The sequence below is a fragment of the Caenorhabditis elegans genome, chromosome III (genome assembly GCF_000002985.6).
Source record: "Caenorhabditis elegans chromosome III".
Classification (NCBI taxonomy): Eukaryota; Metazoa; Nematoda; class Chromadorea; order Rhabditida; family Rhabditidae; genus Caenorhabditis; species Caenorhabditis elegans.
Window position 1 is genome coordinate 11,885,516 of NC_003281.10, and position 24,594 is coordinate 11,910,109.

At 37.1% G+C, this 24,594-nt stretch overlaps 6 protein-coding genes and 1 non-coding gene across 8 annotated transcripts; 3 read left to right on the forward strand and 4 right to left on the reverse strand.

Moving 5' to 3' along the window:
- Positions 1–969: 969 nt before the first annotated feature.
- Positions 970–5,920, reverse strand: faah-5 (Amidase domain-containing protein; the record flags this gene model as incomplete). The annotated part of the gene is made up of 7 exons (NM_001330969.2): positions 970–1,389; positions 1,501–1,819; positions 2,823–3,536; positions 3,589–3,674; positions 4,708–4,827; positions 4,881–5,076; positions 5,813–5,920. 7 exons carry the CDS (start codon positions 5,918–5,920, stop codon positions 1,001–1,003), a joined length of 1,932 nt encoding a protein of 643 aa, NP_001317730.1. The 3' UTR covers positions 970–1,000.
- On the forward strand, positions 3,040–3,446 carry Y56A3A.39. The gene has a single exon (NR_052780.1). It is a non-coding gene; the product is annotated as an Unclassified non-coding RNA Y56A3A.39 (non-coding RNA).
- A 735-nt stretch (positions 5,921–6,655) lies between the features above and the next one.
- On the reverse strand, positions 6,656–7,524 carry Y56A3A.41 (RRM domain-containing protein). The gene is made up of 3 exons (NM_001330970.2): positions 7,430–7,524; positions 7,046–7,250; positions 6,656–6,993 (listed from the first exon to the last, which is right to left on the reverse strand). The coding sequence occupies exons 1-3, from the start codon at positions 7,455–7,457 to the stop codon at positions 6,657–6,659; spliced, it is 570 nt and encodes a 189-aa protein (NP_001317788.1). The 5' UTR covers positions 7,458–7,524; the 3' UTR covers position 6,656.
- Positions 7,525–9,277: 1,753 nt separating this feature from the next.
- tsen-2 (tRNA-intron lyase) lies at positions 9,278–12,754 on the reverse strand. The gene is made up of 4 exons (NM_067142.9): positions 12,622–12,754; positions 11,491–11,674; positions 10,413–10,658; positions 9,278–9,628 (listed from the first exon to the last, which is right to left on the reverse strand). The coding sequence occupies exons 1-4, from the start codon at positions 12,748–12,750 to the stop codon at positions 9,351–9,353; spliced, it is 837 nt and encodes a 278-aa protein (NP_499543.2). The 5' UTR covers positions 12,751–12,754; the 3' UTR covers positions 9,278–9,350.
- A 1,067-nt stretch (positions 12,755–13,821) lies between these two features.
- Positions 13,822–21,394, reverse strand: faah-4 (Monoglyceride lipase faah-4). Of its 2 annotated transcripts, NM_067144.7 has the most exons (7): positions 21,354–21,394; positions 21,178–21,273; positions 20,912–21,104; positions 19,305–19,513; positions 17,046–17,756; positions 15,730–16,042; positions 13,822–14,445 (listed from the first exon to the last, which is right to left on the reverse strand). In NM_067144.7, exons 1-7 carry the CDS (start codon positions 21,360–21,362, stop codon positions 14,033–14,035), a joined length of 1,944 nt encoding a protein of 647 aa, NP_499545.1. In that variant the 5' UTR covers positions 21,363–21,394; the 3' UTR covers positions 13,822–14,032. The 2 variants fall into 2 exon arrangements, with proteins under 2 accessions (NP_499545.1, NP_001379259.1); NM_001392214.1 differs by lacking the exon at positions 21,178–21,273.
- Positions 21,395–21,961: 567 nt separating this feature from the next.
- On the forward strand, positions 21,962–23,003 carry sdz-33 (F-box associated domain-containing protein sdz-33). The gene is made up of 2 exons (NM_067145.4): positions 21,962–22,096; positions 22,140–23,003. The coding sequence occupies exons 1-2, from the start codon at positions 22,014–22,016 to the stop codon at positions 22,957–22,959; spliced, it is 903 nt and encodes a 300-aa protein (NP_499546.1). The 5' UTR covers positions 21,962–22,013; the 3' UTR covers positions 22,960–23,003.
- Positions 23,004–23,444: 441 nt separating this feature from the next.
- fbxb-24 (F-box domain-containing protein) lies at positions 23,445–24,433 on the forward strand. The gene is made up of 2 exons (NM_067146.2): positions 23,445–23,535; positions 23,579–24,433. The coding sequence occupies exons 1-2, from the start codon at positions 23,453–23,455 to the stop codon at positions 24,372–24,374; spliced, it is 879 nt and encodes a 292-aa protein (NP_499547.1). The 5' UTR covers positions 23,445–23,452; the 3' UTR covers positions 24,375–24,433.
- Positions 24,434–24,594: the final 161 nt, after the last annotated feature.

A 24,594-nucleotide genomic window follows, 5' to 3' on the forward strand; every position in this document is an offset into this window, starting at 1 on the left:
CACTGTCAAAAAGTGACAATTACTCAGTTTTTGCCACTCATAATTTTGGAAGTCGACCAAAAAAATTGTTTTTTTTTCGACATTTTTTATGTCTTAATTTTTTAAAAATTATTTGTATTAAAACATGCGACATTTCTTTAAATTTCCTCAAAATCTCGTATTTTTCAAAATTTTGGCAATTCGCTAATGCTTTGGCAGGAAACTATAAAAAATCTAAAAATTTTTAGGAGTGTTTTATTATGATATTCGGTTGTTTTGGATTATTATAAGTGCATTTAGACAAAATCCCCACTGGCGCTACTTCACCTTTAAATTTAAGCATTTTCAAACAAACAGTTACCTTTGGTGGTTAAACCAATTAATTTGTAAAGAACATTTTCGTGATATTTTCATTTGTTTGAACTACATAAATTAATACTTTAACAAGCTTGTTGTCAGGCCCATTATGGCAGTTTTATTGGGTTTCAAAGATTTATTGCCTTAAAATGGGGTACTTTGTCATATCAGTTAGCATATTTTTAAAAAAACTGGAAAAAAATCGTGGAAATACACCATTAATATGTCGTAGTTCGACTGATCTACTATAAAATATAACTATTCCTGCTGAATATTCGTATTTTCAACCATTTTCTGAAGCGCAAGTCTTTAATTTCTACGTATAGGCCAGAACAAGCGGGCTCCGCGGAGTTTCAACATGAAATCTGAAAAAGAAACCTTGAATAATAGGAATTGTATACTATTTTACTCGCATTTTTAACGATTATAGTTTATTTCACCCTAAAATGACAGGTTAATATGTACGTCAAGGTGTCTCATTTCGACTTGATCTACGTTGATCTACAAAAAATGCAGCAGAGTTCACGACTGATTTCGCATGATTAAGAACGTGCTGACGTCACATTTTTTGGGCGAAAAATTCCCGCATTTTTTGTAGATCAAATCGTAATGGGACAGCATGGCACCACGTGGGTTATAAGAGGAAATACGAAGCAATTAAATATTATTTCTTTGGAGCAATCTTCTTCTCGAATCTCTCAAAACACTCGAAACTATCCCCATTCGTCCAAATCGTCTGATTCTCCGACTTCCACCTCAACACCTGAACTCCTTCACTGATCTCCTCAACGATTCTCATCACTTTCAAACACATTTCCTCTTGATTCGGAAGTGCTACGATTTGAACAGAATTTGGCATTCCACTCGTCTCTTTTATTGCTGCTGCCTGAAGTTTTAGCACAAAATCCCCGTTTGTCTCGAATTTATCGTTTTCTTTTTCACGGACTGGAGCTACTGGGACAACGGCGGACGGGCAGTCGAGCATGTTGAATAGACCAGTTATGAAGGCTCCAGTTGTAAGAAGGACCGGATATTTGAATGGTTGGGCAGGGGCTGAAAATTTAACGAATCTAGCAGGTTCCTCGCCGTTTGATCTCCAGAAAATCCGTAATTTTTGAGATCAAACTGCTAGGAACGTTCTCTGCATTCACTTTAAATACTTACTGATAAACGAGGGACAAATCAACGCATCGATGCCTAATCCCTTCCAATATCGAATCCACTTCATTTTGTACGAATCCGTTTTCTCCTGATTCTGCCGAACACACGCCGGATCCGAATTGTACGCCTTGCCAAGACACAGCACCTGTTTTGATTTGAGCGGAGTGTATTGGGCGAGTGGAAGTAAGACGTGTTGGGCGAGCCAACGAATCACGAATACTTGTTTGTAACGGACGAGCCGAATGAAGTGGGACATGTAGCGATCGTATGGCTCGCTGCCGTACATTTCAGACATGTACTCTCCGTTGTCAGGCATCACGTTCTGGGGAATGAGCTGTTGGAAGGTTATAGGCTTTTGGCTTTTGACTCATGTGCTGAACAGCAATTCGCCAATTTCGGAAATTTTCATTTTGGGCAAATTGCCGATTTGCCGTTTGCCGAACATCAATTTGCCGGAAATTATTAGAGGGATTTTTTATTATTATTTAGGAGCATTCATAGGATGCATAAAGTTTTGCAGATTAAGATTGAAATTGTGAAACTTCCAGAAAAAACTCCGCAAATCGGCAAAATGCTGGAATTGGAAATTTCCGGCAAATCGGCAAATCGGGAAATTTGCCTATTTGCCGGAAAAAACGCAAAACCACAATTTGCCAATAAATTTTCGGCAATTGCCTTTTTTTCGGCATATTCACAAATCGGGAAATTTCGCCAATTTGCCGGAAATTTTCAATTCCGGCAATTTGCCGATTTGCCGGAAATATCCAATTTCGGCAATTTGCCGATTTGCCGGAAAATTTTCAATTCTGGCAATTTGCCGATTTGCCGGAAATTTCCAATTCTGGCAATTTGCCGATTGGCCGGAAATTTCCGATTCCGGCAATTTGCCAATTTGCCGAAAATTTTCAATTTTGCCGATTTGCCGGAAATTTTCAATTCCGGCAATTTGCCCGATTTGCCGGAAACGCTCAGTTCCGGAAATTTGCCAATTTGCCTATTTGCTGGAAATTTTCAATTCCGACAATGCGCCGGTTGCGGATTTGCCGGAAATTTTCATTTTGGGCAAATTGCCGATTTGCCGTTTGCCGGATATTAATTTGCCGGAACTAGAGAAGAAATTCCGCCACATCGGCAAACCGGCAAATCGGTAAATTTTCCGATTTTCAATTCCAACAATTTGCCGATTTGCCGGAAAAAATCGTTTGCCGCTCACCCCGGCGTTCGGCAAAAAAAGACTCAAGCTGAAATCAAGACTAAAACTTCTGATACCGGGAGTCGGGCCAGTAAACCGGCAGACTATTGACTATCATAACTTCATAACTTACTCTGAATAACATATCGGCCACAGCGTGTGAATGAAACTTTGTATCAATATCATTCACTTTAAATTCCTTAACTTCATAACCCAATTCCTTCAGCTTCCCAATAGTTTCCTCAACTGCTCGCTGATTCGATGGAGACACTGAACAGAATCCATCATCTACAAACCATCCTATAACCGGCTTCCGCTTATCATCCGAACTAGTGTCTAATAACGGGGACAATGAAGAATACGGTGACATTTGTTGATATTCCGGCTTCCCAATGACCAGCCTCAACAGGTATTCCTGATCTTCCACATTTCGAGTAAAGAATCCACAGCTGTAACCAAGCCGTCCACGTCCAGGAAGCCCGGGGTGCATCTCACTCTCGTGAAGTCGATCTTGAGTAGGCTTCAACGACACCAGCCCGCAAAATGCTGCAGGGATCCGAAGACTTCCCACCAGATCGTTGCCAATTCCAAATACAGTACCACCGGCTGCAAGTAGAGCAGCCTCTCCACCAGACGATCCACCAGGAGTACGAGAAAAGTCCCACGGGTTCTTGGTAGTTCCATAGACTGGATTAGAAGTGATATAGGATAAAAGTCCCTGTGGAAGGTTTGTCAAGCAGAAAGGGATGGCTCCTTGATTCTTGAGAAATTTGACGAGCGAGCACGTGGTGGTCTCCCGTTGCTCGAGAAGGCTTGCCAGTCCGACGGTAGCCTCGTAGCCAGTCACCTAGAATATAAGCTAGGTTGCTAAGATCTTAAAACAAGTTAGAATCCCTCACATAGAAATTGCTCTTCACAGAAAACGGAATTCCAAATAGCGGGGGTTTCGGTTGCTCACGATATTCATCGTCAAGTCTTGCAGCATCTGAAACACGAATTTAAATTCTTTATTACCTTTTGACCTCCAAAAATTGCGTCAGACAAATGTGTCTAAGTTTCCCGCAATTTTTGGAGGTCAAATGGCAAGGGGTCCTCAGCGTCGAAAGCGCATAAAGTTGCTGGCGCATTTGGCGCGACTTTGAAAAATCCAGATTTTTCTTCTAATTTTGACTTATAGCACGTAACGTGATGCCAGGCTTACGGTTTGATCTACAAAAAATGCGGGAATTTTTTCGCCTAAAAAAATGTGACGTCGGCACGTTCTTAACCATGCGAAATCAGTGGAGAACTCTGCCGCATTTTTTGTAGATCAACGTAGATCAAACCGAAAAGAGACATTCTGACACCACGTGGCACGTGGAGTCAGAGAGTTCCATTTCGCTTTGATCTACGGAAAATGCGATGCGGGAACTGAGAGGTAGGCATCTCAACTGGTTTCGCATGGTTAAGAGTGTGCTGACGTCACATTTTTTCTGGTAGAAAATTCCCGCATTTTTTGTAGATCAAACCGCAATGAGACTTTCTGAAACCACGTGTTATAGCAAATGTGTTCGCAAGTTTAGAACTACAATTCTGTGCATCTAAAATTTTCTGAGAATGCGTAACATACCTGACGAGCAAAATATCTCGTAGCGAAAACTGCAGTAATTCTTTAAATGGCTACTGTAGAGCTTTAGAGCTTGTGTCGATTTACGGGTCGATAAGTGGTCTACACAAGCGCTACTGTAGCCAATTAAAGGATTACTGTAGTTTTCGCTACGAGATATGTTGCGCGTCAAATATGTTGTGCAATACGCATTCTAAGAATTATGTGTTCCCCGTGATCACGTGGTTCCAGGCTGCCCACTTGCTGTTTGATCTACAAAAAATGCGGGATTTTTTGCCCAAAAAAATGTGACGTCAGCACGTTCTTAACCATACGAAATCAGTTGAGAACTCTGCCGCATTTTTTGTAGATCAACGTAGATCACGCCAAAATAAGACACTCTAGCACCACGTTGAAACTATTTGCTTCATACCTGTAAAAGCTTCCTTAATAACTTCAGTGATGCAATTGATCTTCCGATTTATCTTTATTGCTCTCCAGACATACGCACTCAGCACTGTGTAAGCGTTGAACTTTTCGGATTGAAGCGCCTCTTAAAAAATTGGGAATTGGGCTTTAAAGTTTAAATTTCCCCTTACAAGTTACCTCTCAAAGTGGGAAAATCCATAGCAAGTACTGTCTGAAACGTTTTCTCAATCTCATCAGCATTCTCTTTCGATCCATTAATCCGTTCACTGTGCAAAAGTTTCGATGGAAGAGTTCTGTTCTCAAAGTCCGTGAATGCGTCGGCTTGGCGGACACGGAAGTTTCGGATTTTACGATTTCGCGATGGTTTTCGGCACTAAAAGTATAATGTTTAACGGCAAAATCGGAATTTCCAAAGCGAAGCTCGCCTAAAGGTCAGGCAGGTAGGCGCACGTGGTGCCAGAGTGTCTCATTTCGGCTTGATCTACGTAGATCTACAAAAAATGCGGCAGAGTTCTCAACTGATTTTGCATGATTAAGAACGTGCTGACGTCAAATTTTTCTGGGCAAAAAATCCAGCTTTTTTGTAGATCAAACCGTAATGGGGCAGCGGTTTAACTTTTGCCATTATTTTCGAAAGTGTCAATAATTTACGTGTCGAAAATGGATTTTCTACATTATTTCAAAAGAAACATCGTGAAAACCTACAGAAAAGCACATTTTAAAAACAAAAAAAATAAGGGAATCGTTTAAATTTCCAGTTGCGATTTTACAAAGGAATTCTCTCAGTTTTTCCGTAAAAAATGAAATAATTAAGCATTTTTATGCTTGTACCACAATTCAACTTGCGCGTCAAATATGGTGCAACCAACTCAATGCATCACATTTTACGCGCAAGTTTAAAAAACCACAGAACAGCACGTGGTGCCAGGCTGTCCCATCACGGTTTGATCTACAAAAAATGCGGGAATTTTTCGCCTAAAAAACAGTGACGTCAGCACGTTCTTAACCATGCTAAATCAGTTGAGTAGCCTGTGTCTCGATTCCCGCATTTTTTGTAGATCACAACGAAATGGGACATTCTGACATCACAAAACAGTCGATACGCTCACCTTTTCCAAAAGAACTTTTGGAATTGCATACATAATAAGAAATGGAATACTTGCTAGATAAAATATGAATACTAAAAACCCGACGAACACTTTTGCAAGGCAACTCATCACTTTTTCAGTCAGAGTTTTTTTTTCCGGAAAAACAGCAGATTATATATTATAGATGGGGGATTTATTATGAATGGGGAACTAATGTGTTATTCGAGTGGGCAATTGTAGGTACGATTTTGTGTTAATTCCTTGGAAATGGGAAGAGAGATTCGGTTCCTTGTGAGAAAATATGTAGGAGAATATGAGGCTAGATTAATAATTTATTAGTCAAAACAATGACAGCAATAACAGTTCTCTGTGCATAAAATTTCAGTGATGGGTCCTGACACATTTTAGCTACCGTGCCCTTATTTCCTTGCGAAATGGTCTCGCCACGATCTCTGTTATCCGCCACACCACGATATTACACAGTTGCGCAATTTCAGACAGGTATTATGGGAGCGCAAAAATTCTGAGAATACGTACTGCACAACATATTTGACGCGCAAAATATCTAGTAGCGAAAAGAAAACTACAGTAATCCTTTAAATGACTACTGTTGTGACGATTTACGGGCAGCAATTAAAATTTGAGCAAAAATAAAAAGAAAATTCATTTCAAAAATCGAGCCCGTAAATCGACACTACAGTAGTCATTTAAAGGATTACTGTAGTTTTATTTTCGCTACTAGATATTTTGCGCGTCAAATATGTTGTGCAGTACGTATTCTCAGAATATTGCGTTTCCGTAATATTTTGAGTTGAAGCAGTTTATGCGTCTTTAAGTACTGAAAACTGTAGTTTTTTGTGAGAAATTATTTTAATTCGAATTTATTTAAGCAAAGTTTAGCAAAAATAAGCGAAATTCCGGCAAAAAAAATTATTGACTTTTGGAATTTTTTCTCGCTAAAGGGTTTCACAATTGCGATCAGCTTACGCCCATCCCATTCGAATTCATTGGCATTTTCAGCGAAATCAGCCGCACTGTGGTGGTCGTCGAAAGTGAGCTTGGCCGTAAGGCATGGAGACTTTACGGTGCTCATACAAATGCCAAAAAACTTGCCCAATCCCACGCATTGAGGGAACAACTTGGGGAATGACACATCTTCGGGAATGTTTCCGAGAATGATTGTGGCAGCTCCATCTGACTTTCTGAAAAAAAAACAATGAAATGCCTCTAATTTTTTGTAGAAATTAGACTTACTCGTTGCCAAATTTCGCAATGAGTAGAAGCGCGTGTGCGTGACCAACACATTTTCCGATTTTCACAAATTCTTCGCGATTCTTTTTATACTTATCCACATCCATCTTCAATTCATCGAGAACAAACAAGATTTCATTTTTAATGAAATCGACGGGAGACCAATCACGAGCTAGAGCCTTTTCGAGAAGCTCCGAGTAAGCTGCCACTGAAATAAACAGTTTGTATAAAATAATTGCTCCGCAGGCTAAATATTCTTTGCTTAAAGAATATTAGGCCTGTGGAACAAGTGTGAGATCAATTTGAGGATGATTTTCTTTGCTTAAAATTATAAAATGACTGATAGCATCTCAAATTCAAAAGTTTTGTCGATTTTATTTGACTTACATTTAATCTTATCCTCCATTTTGGACATGGAAAATGAAGAAAATTAGGACGAGAATAGAAAATTTTAATGAGAATTGATTGATGAAATTTTCGTTGCGAGACCTTTTCATTTTTTGCAAACGCGCTCCACTGGACGCTGGACGCTGCAAACGCGCTCCGCTGGAATTTAAGCGCCGAACATCGATTTTTTAAACATTTTATCGATGTTTTGCTATTTTAACTGGTGAAAATTGTTGAAAATACTTGAAGAAAGGCGAGAAAAATGTGGTTTTTGAATTTGGTGCAAAAATAATCTCAAAATTTACATAGTAATCATCATAATTTTAGCAATTAATACTTCCCGGTTTTGTTTTATATGAAAATATCGTTAAAGTCAAGCAAAAATGCATTATCTTATCGAAAAAGAATAAAAGAAACACTAAAATTATATTAAATTCAGATACAAAAAATATAAACTACGCATTGAACGAAATGAAGCAGGTTGAAGCTGCACTAAGGAACGGCAATTTTCAGTGTAAACTAGTGGCGATGGATATACATTTTATGTACTTAAATTGTTCAAAACCCTTCATACAGTCTCTTGATGAAGTTTCAGAAAATTTGTGGATCTATTTTTTTGAATAAATTTCAAATTTGTGGCAATTACACCTATTTTACGTGAATTTCCGGTCTAAATTGAAAAATTCAATATGAACTTGTGACAGTAGGTATGAATTTTTGTATATAATTTGTTTTTAATAGTCTACCGTATGAAGTAGTGAAATTTCAGAAAATTTGTGGATCTAGTTTTTGAAAAATGTGCCAGTTTTGACGCATAAACCTAATAATTGCCTTATAAATCAAATTTCCAACATTAGTTAGGAAAATAACCGTTTTTAAATGTCTTTTAGTCATTTTAAAAACAATTTGTGTGTATTTTTGTAATTTTGATCCATTTTAATGTCTCATTCATCGATTTCATTTCATTCATTCTATATTTTTTATTTAGCGCGCTTAGCCACGGCCATGGCTAAGGCCATTCTCATTTTTCCCTATGCCAGATGTACCAATTTACACGCCGTGGCTGTGCAGTACGCATTCTCAGAATTTTGTGTTTCCGTAATATTTTGAGTTGAAGCAGTTTATGCGTCTTTAAGTACTGAAAACTGTAGTTTTTTGTGAGAAATTATTTTAATTCGAATTTATTTAAGCAAAGTTTAGCAAAAATAAGCGAAATTCCGGCAAAAAAATTTTTTTACTTTTGGAATTTTTTCTCACTAAAAATAGCTTTTTTTCGAAAAACAATTGAAAAAATTTGGTCAAAATTTCACAAAGTTTAAAATTACAGTACCCTTTGACAAAAACTTGTCGTGGCGAGACCGGTTACCGTAACTTTTACGCCAAAAATTCGAAATTTTCGCGGGTAATAAAGAAAAACGAATAAAAATTGCGATATAAAAAGGCGTGGAAACTAATGTACTATTTAAAGGCTCACACGTGGTGTCAAATGTGTCCCATTTCGGTGTGATCTACTAAAAATGCGGGAGAAGAGACGCACAGTTTTCAACTGATTTCGCATGGTTAAGAACGTGCTGACGTCACATTTTTCTCCGCAAAAAAAATTCCCGCATTTTTTGTAGATCAAACTTTTATGGGACAACCTGACACCACGTGCATGGGAAAAAACGATAAAAAAATTCCAAATTACAGTACCTCTTTAAAGGCGCGCACACCTTTCCACATTTCACAAAAAATTTTCGTGGTGAGACCAGTTACCGTAACTTTGGCGCGAAAATGTCGAAATTTTATGAGAAAACGAGGCGCATACTCTCTCTTTCAATTGGCAATATTCGATGGTAATAGAAACAAAAAGTTTATTGAAAAAACAAACGGGTACAGTATCTGAATCGTGTCAGGACCCAAAATCGCAAAAAATCAACAATTAATCGACTGTATTCAGCTCGTACACCTCGTTACACCGATTCGACATTTGTGCGACATCTCTCTCCAGAAAATAGGTCTTCATTGTAGAAATCTTCACATCAACCGCATTCGCATCCTCAAAACATTCAACTTCTGATGTTGTAGTAGCCACTATCAATGCTTTTTTATTGTGTGACAAGATTCGCGTGAGAGTTAGAAGCCGGCGAGGATCGATGACGTCAGCGATGAGAACTCCCGCCGAAGAATGATAGAACTCGGCGCCAAGGCAGTAGATCACTGGAAAAGTTGGCATTTTCAGTTTGCAGTGGAGCGGCGCAATTGCTCTTTTATATTTGAAAAAACTCATAAATTTGGAATATCTGTGTACAATTTTTTCTAAGTTCCCTCCGAAATGAGAACTTCGATCAATCAGCGTTTCGCTCCGCCCACTTTTCAACCAATCGGGTGGAGGGGGCGGACTATAGCGGGAATTTAGTCAAAATTTTAAAAAATATACGAATTTTCTGAAAAAAACAAAAACGAAGAGATTTTTCAATTTTGGTTAAATCACGACCAATCAGCGCCTTCGAGCTCCGCCCACTCCGTCTGATTGGTTGAAAAGTGGGCGGGGCGAATCGCTGATTGGTTGCGATTCTCAGTTTGGCGGGAACCCAGCTAAAATTGAAAAAAAACAAATTTGGATTTTTCATTCCATGCGCTCCTGGAAAAAAAATTTTTGAGCGTCAAAAAAAAATGTTTGTAAACGTTTTTTTAAATTTTTTTTTATTTTTCGACGAGATCTGGGTAACTTTAAAAGTGAAATGCAAAAAAATTGGCGAAAAAAGGTGTAAAATCAACCTTTTTAGCAAACAAGAACTGCAACCAATCAGCGATTGGCTCCGCCCATTTTTCAACCAATCAGAAGAAGTGGGCGGAGTTCTACGGCCAAATTTTGCCGAAATTCAAAAATCTTGTTTTTTTTTCGATTTTTGATTGGTTTGAAATTAGATTTTCAAATTATTTATCGATTTTTTATCGATTTTTTTTTTCGGTTTTTCAAAAAAAAATCCAATTTTCTTACAATAATCACAACCAAAAGTGTGTCCACTGGTCACAATCCATCCATTCATTTTAAGAAATCGAAAAACTGAAAACACTTTTCCGAATTCTTTTGGATTATCGTATAAATTTCTCATTTCCGTCCAAATTTCTTCGTCTGACAAGCTGATTTTTCCATTTTTAACCACGTTGATAATTTTCCAATCAATCGATAAAAGTGCAGTTTCAATTGGTGTCAAAACGAGTGTACGAGCGATTGGGGAGAGTTCTGGAAAAAAAATTAATTTCAAAAATTCCACAAAACAAAATTTAAAAAAAAAAAAGAAAAATTCAACTATGAGAACTGCAACCGACCAATCAGCGATTCGCTCCGTCCACTTTCCAACCAATCAGATAGAGTTCAAAGGCGCTGATTGGTCGTGGAGTTCCTTCGAATTTTTTTCCTTTTTTTTTTTTTGAGAAAATTCCAATTTTTCACATTTTTCGGTAGTTCCTCAATTAAAAAAAACATTTATAAAATACATAAATTTTTACAGTTTTTTCCTAAAAATCGAAAAAAAAAAAACGAAAATTTTCGATTTTTAAAATTTTTTTTGTTGATTTTTTCGGAAAATTTTAACATATTTTTTAATTTAAAAATTAAAAAAAAAATGCAATTTTTAAAATTTTGGCTAAATTCCCGCCAAAGTCCGCCCCCTCCTACTGATTGGTTGAAAAGTGGGCGGTGCGAATCCCTGATTGGTCGCAGTTCACGGTTTGGAGGAAATTGGGCCAAACTTGAAAAATCTCAACTTTTTCGGGCAATTTTTTAATTTTTAAACAAATTTTCTTACCGGAAAAGTCAAAAACGGGAATTATCTCAAACAAAAAATTCGAAAAAATAACGAAAATGTTTAATTTAGACTAAACTCCCTCCAAATGAGATCTCCCCGGCCAATCAGCGCCTGCGAACTCCGCCCACTCCATCTGATTGGTTGAAAAGTGGGCGGAGCGAGTCGCTGATTGGTCGGGAAGTTCTCATTTTGGAGGGAATTTAGCCAAAATTTTGATTTTTCGTGTTTCTTCTGGGATTTTTTTTGCGAAAAAAATGAAATCCTAACCCGCCCACTCATTGGCAGCTTGCTCATTGAGCTTTCCATTTGGCTCCCCGCAACTTTGACTGAAGCATGATCTACTGACACCTCGACTCTCTTTCCTCTCATCCTTCAACCACTGGCCAATTCCAGACATTTCATGGATAATTCGTGAAGCTGTCTCATCAAATATCTCGACAAGTCCACCATTCTGGAAAAAATATCGATTTTTTATTGATTTTTTTCAAAATTATTATAGAGGCGCAGAAAAATTCCCGATTTGAAATCGAAACGCGCTCTATCGGCAATTTCCGCCTCCGATGCATGGGTCCCGCTGGGGTTTTCACGGAGTTCTGGCCTTTCTCATTGAATTTTTCGCGGCGCTCCATTGGCAATCGCCTGCCGGACAACGCGTGGGAAAGTCGTGTACTTCACACGGACAAGTGCATTTAGTTTTACAATCGAGCCGCGACGCGACACGCAACGCGCCGTAAATCTACCCCAGATATGGCCGAGCCGAAATGGTCGAGTTCGGCAAACTCTTCCATTTAAATTTATGAGGGAAGCCAAAAATCAGTGATTTTGGCGGCAATTCGCCGTTTTTATAGATTTTTATGCTAAAATAATGTAAAAAATCATTAAAAACTGTTTGAATTCACGATTTTGCCGCCAAAAACACAACGGGACCCAATTTTTCCGCATCTTCATAATACGAAACCCACCAAAAATGCATCAATCAGGACAATCAGGAGGATTGATGCATTTTTGGTGGGTTTCGTATTATGGAGACGCAGAAAAATTGGGTCCCGTTGGGTTTTTGGCGGCAAAATCGTGAATTCAAATGGTTTTTAACATTATTTTAGCATAAAAATCAATAAGAACGGCGAATTGCCGCCAAAAACACGGATTTCTGGCTTTCCTCATAAATTGAAATGGAAGAGTTTTTTGCCGAACTAGGCCATTTTGGCTCGGCCATATCTGGGGTAGATTTACGGCGCGTTGCGTGTCGCGTCGCGGCTCGATTGTAAAACTAAATGTATTTGTCCGTGTGGAGTACACGCGCTTTCCCACGCGTTGTCCGACAGACGATTGTCAATGGAGCGCGAAAAATTCCAGGTTTTTTCCCATTTTTCTGCGTCTTCATAATACGAAACCCACCAAAAATGCATCAATCCTCCTGAAACCTAAAACTTCTTCGAGATCTTCCTTATTCAGAGCTACAGGAACTCTACCCGCCACGTGTCGATGATTTCCATTGCGTTTTGCATCGAAAACCAAGAGATCCATTTTTCTGAAACTTTTTCTTATTATCAAGACGCGAAATTTCGCCCAGAAGATACGGTTTCTGGTCTCTCGACACGAAAATTAAAATTATTTGCAAAATGCGAAAAAAAAGGGTGTGCGCCTTTAAATGGTACTGTAGATTCAAACTTTTTTGTTGGAAAACTATGAAAAATCGATAAAAATTTCGGTAACCTTTAAAGGCGCACACCTTTACGCTGAGAATTTCGCCAAAAAAATCGTTTTTCAAAATTAAAATGCAACTGCACTCCAGCGCCAAATTGAATTGCCAAGCTATAATTTGGGTCTCGTTGGGATTTTTTGATATATTTTATGTAAAAAAATGATAAAATCAGGGGTTTCGTCGAAATTGTTTTTTTAAATTTCAGATTTTTTCAGAGAAAATCAATAATTTTTTAAAGATTTTCCAGAAAATTGAAAAGATATTTAGAAAATTTTCAAAAAATTCAATTTTTAATCAGAAAAAACATAGAATTTGCTTCCAAAAAGACGAACAATTGAAAAAAAATTCCAATTTTTCGAAAATCAAAAAATGCTGGAAAACGGTTGAAATCGGAAAATTGCAACAAAAAAAAACATTTGCGACCAATCAGCGATTCGCTCCGCCCACTTTTCAACCAATCAGAGGGAGTGGTTTTTTTTTTAAATTTATTTATATTGATTTTTTTTGATTTTTCAAAAAAAACCAAAAATCCAATTTTTCACATTTTTCGGTAAAACCTCAATTTTTTAGCATTTATAAAATTACTTCATTTTAAAATTTTTTTTTTTTGAAAACATTAAAAATTTTCGTTTTTAAAACTTTTTTTTTGGGAAAAAAAAGTTTTTTTTTTTTAACTTTTTCTAGTAAAAAAAATTGAAAATATTTCTTTCTAACTCAAATTTTTCAAATAGTCTCAAAAAATAAAAATCTCAAAATCCTAAGGGTTTTTTGTAATTGAAGTGGTGCAATCGCGCTCCACTGCAAAATCAATAAGCTCCGCGCCTTAATGGCATGAATAGGTATTTTAGAACGATAAAAATCGATATTGATGTGGCAAAAAAAAATTTCTAAAGCACAGAGACAAAAAATACATTAATAATGAACGTTCAAAATAGAATACATATCAGGAATATCACATCAAAAACCCAAGTGGTGTCAGAGTGTCCCATGTCGGGTTGATCTCCGAGAATCGCGGGAATTAAAAAAAAAATTCCCTCATTTTTCGTAGATCAAGCCGTTATGGGACAGCCTGACACCACATGAAAAACCAGTTATAAATAGCAACTAATGAAGAAGATTAACACGTTCGAAATGCTCCAAGCTGCTCACAACTCCAGCCGGCGTGTTCTCCACATCAATCGGAGCCGCCGATGCTCCAACTCTCCACTGAAGTCGTTGAACACCTTCAGCCGACTCTTCAACAAGTCTCATGACACGAAGGCACATTTCTTCACAATTCGGAAGAGTTACGACCTGTACAGCATTCGGCAACCCGGTGGTGCCTCGAGCAGCTTCTCGTTGCTTTTTCAGAAGCAAATCTCCTTCGGTAGAGAATCCATCAATCAATTGATCAACGTCTTTCTGGTTGACTGGGGAAACTGGAACGACGCCAGCTGGGACATCAAGCATATTGAATAGTCCGGTTATGAATGCTCCATTTGATAGTTGAGCCGGATATTCGAACGGTTGAGCTGGAGCTGAAAAAAAGAAGAAAAATTTATGGGCTTTTTTTTTTGGCAAAAAAAAATGTTTTCCGGACCATGGTTAAGAGCGTGCTGACGTCACATTTTTTTGGGCGAAAAATTCCCGCATTTTTCCGTAGATCAAACCGTAATGGGGCAGCTGGGACCACACAAAAACCAAAAAAAAACTCAAATTTTCCTAAAACTATTTTTTTACTAAAAAAATTTCGAGATAAAATAAATAAGAACTGTCCGACCAATCACCGATTCGCCCCGCCCACTTTTCAACCAATCAGATGATGTGGGCGGAGCTCGAAGATGCTGATTGGTCGAGCAGTTTTAATTTTGAAAAAAATTTAACCAAAAGTTATAAATTTTTTTTTGATTTTCCAGAAAAAAACCCAAAAAATCCAAAATTTTTGTTTTTTCGATTTTTTTTTGAGAAAATTCCAATTTTTCACATTTTACGGTAATTCCTAAACATTCATAAAATTTCATCATTTTTTTTTTCGAAAAAATCATTCCACTAAAAAAATTGTTTTTTTGATTGTCTGAATTTTTTTCAACTTTTCAATAAAAAAATTGTGTTTTAAAAAAATAGAGGAATTACTGGAAAATGTAAAAAAAATGGGATTTTTCTTTAAAAAAAATCGAAAATTCTAGTTTTTTTTTGCTTTTTCTCACAAAAATTGAAAAAAATTTTCATAAAAGGTCGGTCGCAGTTCTCATTTTAATAGATGGGTTTTTTTTTACCTTTTTTCGCGATTTTTGTCTTTTCTGTTTTTTTTTTGGGTTACTGTAGGGGTACTGTAGATTCAGAAATGTTTTTTAAAAAATTTTTTGGAATGGTCGGCGATTTTTCGTTTTTTTCTTCTGTGGTTTTTTTGTGAATTTCAGAATTTTTGGATTTTTTAAAGTATGTTTTTTTTTTTTTTTTTTTTTTTTCAAATTTTTTTTCTCGAATAAAAAATTTTTTTTATTTTTTTTAATAATTTCCAATTTTTTCATAAATTTCCATTTCCTTAAAATTCAATATATTTTTGATAAATATCGTCGTATTTTTTTAAATTCAATTATTTTCAAAATAACGATTTTTTAATCCGAAAAAAAAAATTTCAGTGGAAAAATTCCAATTTTTCAATAATTTACGGTCATTTATCTTATTTTTCAGTAAAACAATTCCTCATAAAAATTTTTTTCTGATTTTTTCAAAAAAAAAAAAATTAATTTTTCGAATTTCTGAGGAATTTTTTTTCCAGTTTTTTCCGATTTTTTTTCTTTCCGAAAATTGTCTCTTACTAATAAAAGAAGGACAAATCAATGCATCAATTTTCTTGCTCTTCCAATATCTAATCCACTGCAGCTTATAGCTATCAGTGTTCTCCTGATTCTGCCGACAAGCCGCCAAATCCGAATTATAAGCACTTCCAATACAAGCGAGCCTCTTCGAAAGAGCCAACTTTGCAAATGGCATCACACCGTATCGGAGCAAGAAGCTGACCAAAAAGTTTTGCTTGAGACACACCAAACGAATGAAAAGCTTCATGTGCTCGTCGTATTGCTCACCGGCATACATTTCAGACATGTATGCTCCGTTGTCGGGCATCACATTCTGGAAATTCACAATTTTTTTTTGAAAAAATCGAAAAACATTTTTTTTCAATTTTTTCAGAAAATTTAATTTTCTTATTTTTATGGAGCAGTAACGGATTAAAATCAATTATGTCAGGTTTTCAGAGATTTTTTGGAAAATCGTAGAAAGAGGTTTAGAAAATATCAAAAATTCTAGAAATTTCTCAAGTTTTTCAGGAAAAATTCGAAAAACTACTCAAGTTTTTTTTCAGGAAATTTCAAAATTCTCCGAAAGGCAAAAAATAATTTTCTCAATTTTTTTAAGGAAAAATTTAAAAAATAACTCAAATTATTCAAAAAATCCTCCCCTCCTGTACGACAAAAACCACCAAAACTGCCTATTAAAAATTAATTTCAAAAATAGAGCCGCGTAAATCGACACAAGCGCAACAGTAGTCATTTAAAGAATTACTGTAGTTTTCGCTGCGAGATATTTCATATTTTGCGCGTCAAATATGTTGTGCAGTACGCATTCTCAGGATTTTGTGTTACCGTAATATGTTAATCAGTAAAAAGTTGTTTTTCTTCTGGAAAAAACAAAAAAAAAAGTCAAACTTTGAGGTTGTTTTTCGAAAAATCGGGAAAAAAAAATTATTAGAAAATTTCAAAAAATTCAATTTTTTTTTGAATTTTTCCTGAAAAATTGCAGTAATTTCGAGAAATTTCTAGAATTTTTCAATTTGTTTCGAAAAATTGTAGTAATTTTTCCATTTTTCCTGAAAAAATTTGGGGAATTTCTAGAATTTTTCAAAAAAAAAATTAGTAATTTATTTTGCAGTTTTCCGAAAAATTGAAGTTTTCTTTATTAATTTTTTTCCAGAAAAAAACGAGCAATTTTGAAAAAAATTTCAAAAAATTAGGTAATTTTTTGATTTTTTCCTGAAAAAATTGAGAAATTTCAATTTTTTTGAAGATTTTTGCCCAATTAGCTTCTTTTTTTTTTTGAAATTCTAAATTTTCAGGTAATTTCTTTAAAAAATCACCCTAAAAAGCATATCAGCCACTGCAAATGGTGGAAACTCTTCAGAAACATCAGCCAATTTGAGCTCCACAACTTGATGCCCTTTGGCCTGAAGACTCTTGACAGTTTCCTCAACAGCTCTGCGATTCGATGGCACAACTGGATTGAATCCATCATCCACGAACCATCCGATCACAAGCTTCTGGTCCTTCTCAATATGCTTCTCAAGTTTCGCTGGCGATGACATCGGACACAGCTCAAGATATTCCGATCTTCCCACAATCAACCCAAGTAGGAACTCTTGCTCTTTCACACTTCTCGTATAGAATCCGAAGCTTAATCCAAGGCGTCCACGGCCTGGAAGCCCTCCATGGGTGTCTGTGACACACAGCCTATCCTGTGTGGGTTTCAGAGTGACGAGACCGCAGAACGCGGCCGGGATTCTCAGACTTCCAGCAAGATCAGAACCGATTCCGAAAGCGGCGCCACCAGCGGCAAGCAGTGCAGCTTCACCTCCAGATGATCCACCGGGTGTTCGAGAGAAGTCCCACGGGTTCTTTGTAGTTCCGTAGATGGGATTAGAGCTCACATAGGAGAGAAGCCCTTGTGGAACATTTGTCAAGCAGAATGGGACGGCACCCTGATCGGATAGGAACTGAACCATCGGACATGTCGTCGTCTTTGGTTGCTCCAGTAGTTTGGCAAGACCCACGGTGACGTCATAGTTTTCCATCTTAAAATTGAAGAATGGGTTTTAGATTAGCCGGAAACTTTTGATTCCGGCAATTTGGCCAATTTGCCGGAAATTTTCAACTCCGGCAATTTGGCCAATTTGCAGGAAATGTTCAATTCCGGCAATTTGGCCAATTTGCCGGAAATTCTCAACTCCGGCAATTTGGCCAATTTGCAGGAAATGTTCAATTCCGGCAATTTGGCCAATTTGCCGGAAATTTTCAATTCCGGCAATTTGGCCAATTTGCCGGATATGTTCAATTCCGGCAATTTGGCCAAATTGCCGGAAATCATCTATATCCGGCAATATGCCTTTTTGCCGGAAATTTTCATTTTCGGCAACATGGCCAATTGCCGGAAATTTCCAATTCCGGCAATTTGGCGATTTGCCGGAAATTCTCAACTCCGGCAATTTGGCCAATTTGCAGGAAATGTTCAATTCCGGCAATTTGGCCAATTTGCCGGAAATTTTCAATTCCGGCAATTTGGCCAATTTGTCGGAAATGCTCATTTTCGGCAAATTTGCCTTTTTGCCGGAAATTCTCATTTTCGACAAATTGCCGGTTTGCCGGAAATTTTCATTTTTGCCAAATTGCCGGTTTGCCAAAATTTTTCATTCTGGACAAATTGCCAATTTACCGGAAATTTTAATTTTCGGCAACTTGGGCGATTTGCCAAAAATGTTCAATTCCGGCAATTCGTCAATTTGCCGGAAATATTCAATTCTGGCAATTTGGCCAACTTGCCGGAAATTTTCAATTCCGGCAATTTGCCAATTTGCCGAAAATGTTCAATTCCGGCAATTCGCCAATTTGCCGGAAGGATATTTTCAATTCTGGCAATTTGGCCAATTTGCTGGAAATGTTCAATTCCGGCAATTTGCTAATTTGCCGGATATGTTCAATTCCGCCAATTCGGCCAAATTGCCGGAATTGAATATTTCCGACAATTTGGCCAAATTGCAGGAAATTTTCAATTCCGGCAATTTGTCGGAAATGGTCATTTTCGGCAAATTTGCCTTTTTGCCGGAAATTTTCATTTTCGACAAATTGCCGGTTTGCCGGAAATTTTCATTTTTGCCAAATTTCCGGTTTGCCAAAATTTTTCATTTTGGACAAATTGCCAATTTACCGGAAATTTTCAATTTTCGGCAACTTGGGCGATTTGCCAAAAATGTTCAATTCCGGCAATTCGCCAGTTTGCCGGAAATATTCAATTCTGGCAATTTGGCCAATTTGCCAAAAATTTTCAATTTTTAAAAAAATTTTCGGAAATTTTCATATTCGACAAATTGCCGGTTTGCCGGAATTTTTTTTTCGGCAAATTTGCCTTTTTGCGGGAAATTTCCGATTCCGGCAATTTGGCCAATTTGCCGAAAACTTTCAATTCCGGCAATTTGCCGATTTCTAGGAAATTTTTGATTCCGGCAATTTGCCAGAATTTTTCATTTTGGACAAATTGCCAATTCAACAGAAATTTTCAATTTCGGCAAATCTCCAATTTGCCGAAAAAAATCGTTTGCCGCCCGATTGAACAAAATGAAACTCACATAAAAGTTACTTTTAACAGAAAATGGCAAACCAAAGAGTTGCCCCTTTTCACCAGTCTGTGCATAGTTATCGTCAAGAGCTTCTGCCGTGTTGAAAGCTTCTCGAATGACCTCAGTAATGCAATTGATCTCCGAATTGACGTCAATTGCACGCCACACAAATGCACAGAGAACTGTGTAGGCATTGTACTTGTCCGTTTGAAGGGCGGCTGAATATAAAAAAGTTTGCTCCTGATTAAGATTTCCATGACTTTATATTTCTGCTTGAAATCCTGACAGAGAGATTCTCATTGGAGCGCGAATTAAAAATTTCCGGCAAATCGGAAAATTGCCGGAATTAAAAATTTCCGGCAAATCGAAAAATTGCCGGAATTAAAAATTTCCGGCAAATCGGAAAATTGCCGGAATTAAAAATTTCCGGCAAATCGAAAAATTTCCGGCAAATCGGAAAATTGCCGGAATTAAAAATTTCCGGCAAATCGAAAAATTGCCGGAATTAAAAATTTCCGGCAAATCGGAAAATTGCCGGAATTAAAAATTTCCGGCAAATCGGAAAATTGCCGGAATTAAAAATTTCCGGCAAATCGAAAAATTGCCGGAATTTAAAATTTCCGGCAAATCGGAAAATTGCCGGAATTAAAAATTTCCGGCAAATCGGAAAATTGCCGGAATTAAAAATTTCCGGCAAATCGAAAAATTGCCGGAATTAAAAATTTCCGGCAAATTGTCAATTTGCCGGAAATGTTCATTTCTCTTATTTTTTTAATTCTGAAAAATTTTGACTTTTTGAAAAACTCGAAAAAAAAAGAAAAATTCTGGCAAACCGGCAATTTGGCAAATTGCCGGAAGGGTCAGTTTTTAGGCTGTCCCATCGCTCCACTGCAAAAAAATGGCGGGAAATTTTTTTTGAATTTTTATGACGTCACTGCGCATTTTGAAAAATTGATTTTTTCTGTCATTTTTCAAATAAATTTTCGTGTTAATTTTTCTTTAATTCACTTACAAAATTTTGTTGAAATACCAGCTTTATAAAAATTAATCAAAATAAATTTTCAATTAAATTTTCAATTCGGACAAGTTTCCGATTTGCCGGAAATTGTCATTTTCGGCAAATTTGCTTTTTGCCGGAAACTTTCGATTCCGGCAATAAGCCAATTTGCCGGAAATGTTCGATTCCGGCAATTCTGCCAATTTGACGAAAATTTTCATTTTCGGCAATTTTCCTATTTGCCGGAAGTTTTCAATTCCGGCAATTTGCCGATTTGCTGGAATTTTTTATTTTCGGGAATTTTTCGATTTGCCGGAATTTTTTATTTTCGGGAATTTTTAGATTTGCCGGAATTTTTTATTTTCTGGAAATTTTCAATTCCGTCAATTTGGCCAAGTTTCCGGAAATGTTCGATTCCGGCAATGTGCCGATTCACGAAAAAAAAACCGTAAATTGGCCTAAAAGGAAAAATCTCGTAAATCGACACAACACAGCGCGCTCCAATGAGAATGTCTCTGGCGGGTATTTAAACATTGCAATTTCTTTGGAATTTTTCACATTTGGAGTAATTTTTGGGAATAAAAATTCGAAAAAGTGATAAAAACGGCTTGAAGCTTACACTTCAACGCGATCAGATCAAGCTTCAAAATCTCATTGAAAGTGGTCTCAATCTGCTCGGCCGTCTCGTTTCCTTTCACAATTCTCGGATTGTTAACCAAACTGGCGGGTGCCGAACGAGATTTAAAGTCATCAAAGAGCGCTTCACGACGAGTCTGGAACCGTTCGACAGCTCCACGATTTTTTCCCCACATCTGGAATAAGAAGAAAATCCAATGAGAAACTAGGATGATGCGATTCGTGGAAAATAGGGTCAAACTTATCCACCTTCTCAATCAACAGCTTCATGATAAGGTAGAGAATAGTCGCTGGCCAAATAAGAGAAAATATGCGCTGAGAGGGAGACCACGTAGACCAGAAGTTCTAGAGAATTAGGGGTGAAAACATAATTTAATTTTAATTTTAAATCGAGTAAACAAACAAATTGATGGCAATAAACTTACATTCCCCATTGCAAATTAGCCAAGAAACAGAGATTGTTCGGCTGAAAAAAAAACTAGTTTAATTCGAATTAAACAATTTCAGTACTAAATCGCTTTATGCGATTTTTGCGTCAAAAAAACGTTACTGGGTCTCGACACGAAAAATTTATGCTACTGTATTATTCAATGCACCATGTTCAGCACGCAATGAAAGGATAAACTGTCCAGAGATTGTAGTCAGCTGTAGAGACATAGACAGCGGGGGACTTAAGGGGCGATAGAAGACGATTTGTGTCGATTTACGAAATCCTGAACTCTGTAAATCGACACAAATCGTATATTCCCGCGTCCCGCCCCTTGGGTCCCGGGATGTCTGTGTCTCTTCAGCTGACCACAATCTCTGGACAGATGATAGTTACCCATTTGAAAACATGAAACATGGGCTATAGGCTGAATGCAAATCCGCTGAGCACCTTCTGACCCTCCCGTGCAGCGCGAGTGGGAATCAGTAGTACAGGCCTTATTGATGGAATACAACGGTATGCTCACCCAACCAGAGAGACTCTAGAATGATGACCGAATGACCTCTTCCAGCCATACTAGTCTGCATCTTTTCCCCCTCTTTCTCTATTAGCTCATTGACAGAACCATTTCTTTCATTCTTCTTGTTCTTCTATCGACATGGCTACTGTCCCTTTTCCTATTCTCTGTCTCCCAGACTTTGTACTTCAAAAGTCTTTGAAATTAATGGGCGTAGTAGAACAGTGAGTTTTAAACTGCTTTCAATAGAATATTATCTTCTTTCAGTTTATGTCTATCAATTCTCTCGAAGAATATCAAACAACTCATAGCTACGTTGAAAGGATATCCGAAATGTTTTTCATTCAAATTTGTGCCATTTACCTCATTAACTGTTGTGGGAGAGCGGTTTAAACATTTTAGTTTTCGCTTCGACATTGACGAATCGTCCCAGAATGCCAATTTACGAAGTTACACGGATGAGGGAACATATATAACGCTGACTGTACCCGGATTCACTGTGAAACATTGGATTGAACATGTTGCTTATGTACTCTGTAGGAACAACTCTATTAAATTGGTCCTTTGGGAACCAAATATTGACGAAGTTTACGAAATTGTGAAGGATATGAGAACTGTTGAAGTCGTTATTGTATCTTCTGAAATTCAAAGTTGTCACCTGCTTAAGCTGTTCCCTTCGTTAAGATATTTGGGAGTTTACAAAGCACCAATTAGTGCTCAAATCCTTACATACAATTTACTTCACCTAGAAGTTAAGACAAAAGTGACGCTAAACGACATTTTGATTTCCAATTGTTCGAACTTCTCGATAAGTGGAAACGATGTTTCCGACAAGGAATTGAATTTTTTCATGAGATCATGGATTAAAGGATCCAATCCCCGTTTAACTAAATTCTATATCCGTAATTCGCTAAGGGTACGAGACCCATATTTGGAAACCGTCCTATTTCAAAACATCGATTATATTGAAACACACAAGAAGATATATTGGAGAACCTTCGAAATTTCGAGACCCGATGGAACAAAAGCAGACGTCATGTGGGATCCACTCTATAATTCTTATTTTAATATGACTGTCCAACACTGATTTATTGAATGCTTATAATCTTTATTTCTAATAAATTCAGAAATATTTCTCTAGGGAGAAACTATCTCTTGGAGTTTTTTATTGAGAAAAACTAAGAGCATTGTATGCCTTACTAGCACAGGAAATACGGTGAGCGCCTTTAAAGAGTTCTGTAATTTCGAACTCTCAGTGCTGCGAAATTTTCATAGATTTCTCATGTTGAAGATTTGCAGCTAAACGTTGACTGTTTCAAAACACATCCTATAGAATGACAAGACTCAAATGCAAATCCGTTGAGTACCTTCTGATGGTTCACTTGTGTGTAGGAGTGTGAATTAGTATTGTAGGAATTATTGATGGAAAACAACGGTATGCTCACCCAGCCATCTGACACTCCCTAGAATAATGACCAAATGACCTCTTCCAGCCATAACAGTCTGCATCTTTTCCCCCTCTTTCTCTATTAGCTCATTGTCAGAACCATTTCTTTCATTCTTCTTGTTCTTCCATCGACATGGCTACTGTCCCTTTTCCTATTCTCTGTCTCCCAGACTCTGTACTTCAAAAGTCTTTGAAATTAATGGGCGTAGTAGAACAGTGAGTTTTAAACTGCTTTCAATAGAATATTATCTTTTTTCAGTTTATGTCTATCGGTTCTCTCGAAGAATATCAAACAACTCATAGCTACGTTGAAAGGATATTTTAAATGTTTTTCATTCGAATTTGTGCCATTTACCTCATTAACTGTTGTGGGAGAGCGGTTTAAACATTTTAGTTTTTACTTCGACATTGACGAATCGACCCAGAATGCCAATTTACGAAGTTACACGGATGAGGGAACATATATAACGCTGAATGTACCGGGATTCACTGTGAAACATTGGATTGAACATGTTGCTTATGTACTCTGTAGGCACAACTCTATTAAATTGGTCATTTTGGAACCAAATATTGACGAAGTCTACGAAATTGTGAAGGATATGAAAACTTTTGGAGTGAAAATTGCATCTTCGGAAATCCAAAGTTCTCACCTGCTCGAACTGTTCCCTTCTTTAAGTAATTTGGGCGTTTACAATGTACCAATCAATACTCAAATCCTTACACATAACTTCTATTGGCTAGAATTTTTTAAGACAAAAGTGACACTCGACGACATTTTGGTTTCCAATTGTTCAAAATTCTCGATAGAATACAACAATCTTCCCGACAAGGAGTTGAATCTCTTCATGAGATCGTGGATAAAAGGATCTAATTCTCGTCTCAAAACTCTGTCAATCTGTTTTGGAAGTAGACGAGATCGATTTTTGGAAACCGTTCTATTTCAAAACATCGATTATATTGAAACTTACAAAAAGAAAGATTGGAGAACTTTCGAAATATCGAGACCCGATGGAGCAAAAGCAGAAGTCATGTGGGATCCACTCTATAATTCTTAGTTTTATATTACTGTTCAACAGATTCATTGAGTGCTTGTAATCTTTGTTTCTAATAAACTCATAAAGCTTTATCTGGGGGAAGACTAACTAGCGTGTTTCATTGAGAAAAAGTAGGGCGCACAACTTTTCCTCATTTAAAAAAATGTGTCGTGTCGAGACCGGGCCCCGTCTTTTGGCGCAGAAATCGGATAATAATCCAAAAAGTAAGAAGAATGTGAGA

Bases quoted from the DNA above. Each gene is read 5' to 3' on its own strand.
- Y56A3A.41 (NM_001330970.2), bottom strand. From the start codon at position 7,457: ATGTCCAAAATGGAGGATAAGATTAAAT. The intron at 7,251-7,429 runs GTAAGTCAAATA...TGTTTATTTCAG, and splicing joins AATGGAGGATAAGATTAAAT to TGGCAGCTTACTCGGAGCTT. The intron at 6,994-7,045 runs GTAAGTCTAATT...TTTTTTTTTCAG, and splicing joins ATTGCGAAATTTGGCAACGA to AAAGTCAGATGGAGCTGCCA.
- fbxb-24 (NM_067146.2), top strand. From the start codon at position 23,453: ATGGCTACTGTCCCTTTTCCTATTCTCTGTCTCCCAGACTCTGTACTT. The intron at 23,536-23,578 runs GTGAGTTTTAAA...ATCTTTTTTCAG, and splicing joins TTAATGGGCGTAGTAGAACA to TTTATGTCTATCGGTTCTCT.
- faah-4 (NM_067144.7), bottom strand. The intron at 19,514-20,911 runs GTAAGCTTCAAG...TTTTATATTCAG, and splicing joins TGATCTGATCGCGTTGAAGT to CCGCCCTTCAAACGGACAAG. The intron at 16,043-17,045 runs GTGATTTTTTAA...GTGAATTTCCAG, and splicing joins TGGCTGATATGCTTTTTAGG to AATGTGATGCCCGACAACGG.
- sdz-33 (NM_067145.4), top strand. From the start codon at position 22,014: ATGGCTACTGTCCCTTTTCCTATTCTCTGTCTCCCAGACTTTGTACTT. The intron at 22,097-22,139 runs GTGAGTTTTAAA...ATCTTCTTTCAG, and splicing joins TTAATGGGCGTAGTAGAACA to TTTATGTCTATCAATTCTCT.
- tsen-2 (NM_067142.9), bottom strand. From the start codon at position 12,750: ATGGATCTCTTGGTTTTCGATGCAAAACGCAATGGAAATCATCGACAC. The intron at 11,675-12,621 runs GTGGGTTTCGTA...TATTTTTTCCAG, and splicing joins GGAGGATTGATGCATTTTTG to AATGGTGGACTTGTCGAGAT. The intron at 10,659-11,490 runs GTTAGGATTTCA...TTTTTTTTCCAG, and splicing joins AGCTGCCAATGAGTGGGCGG to AACTCTCCCCAATCGCTCGT.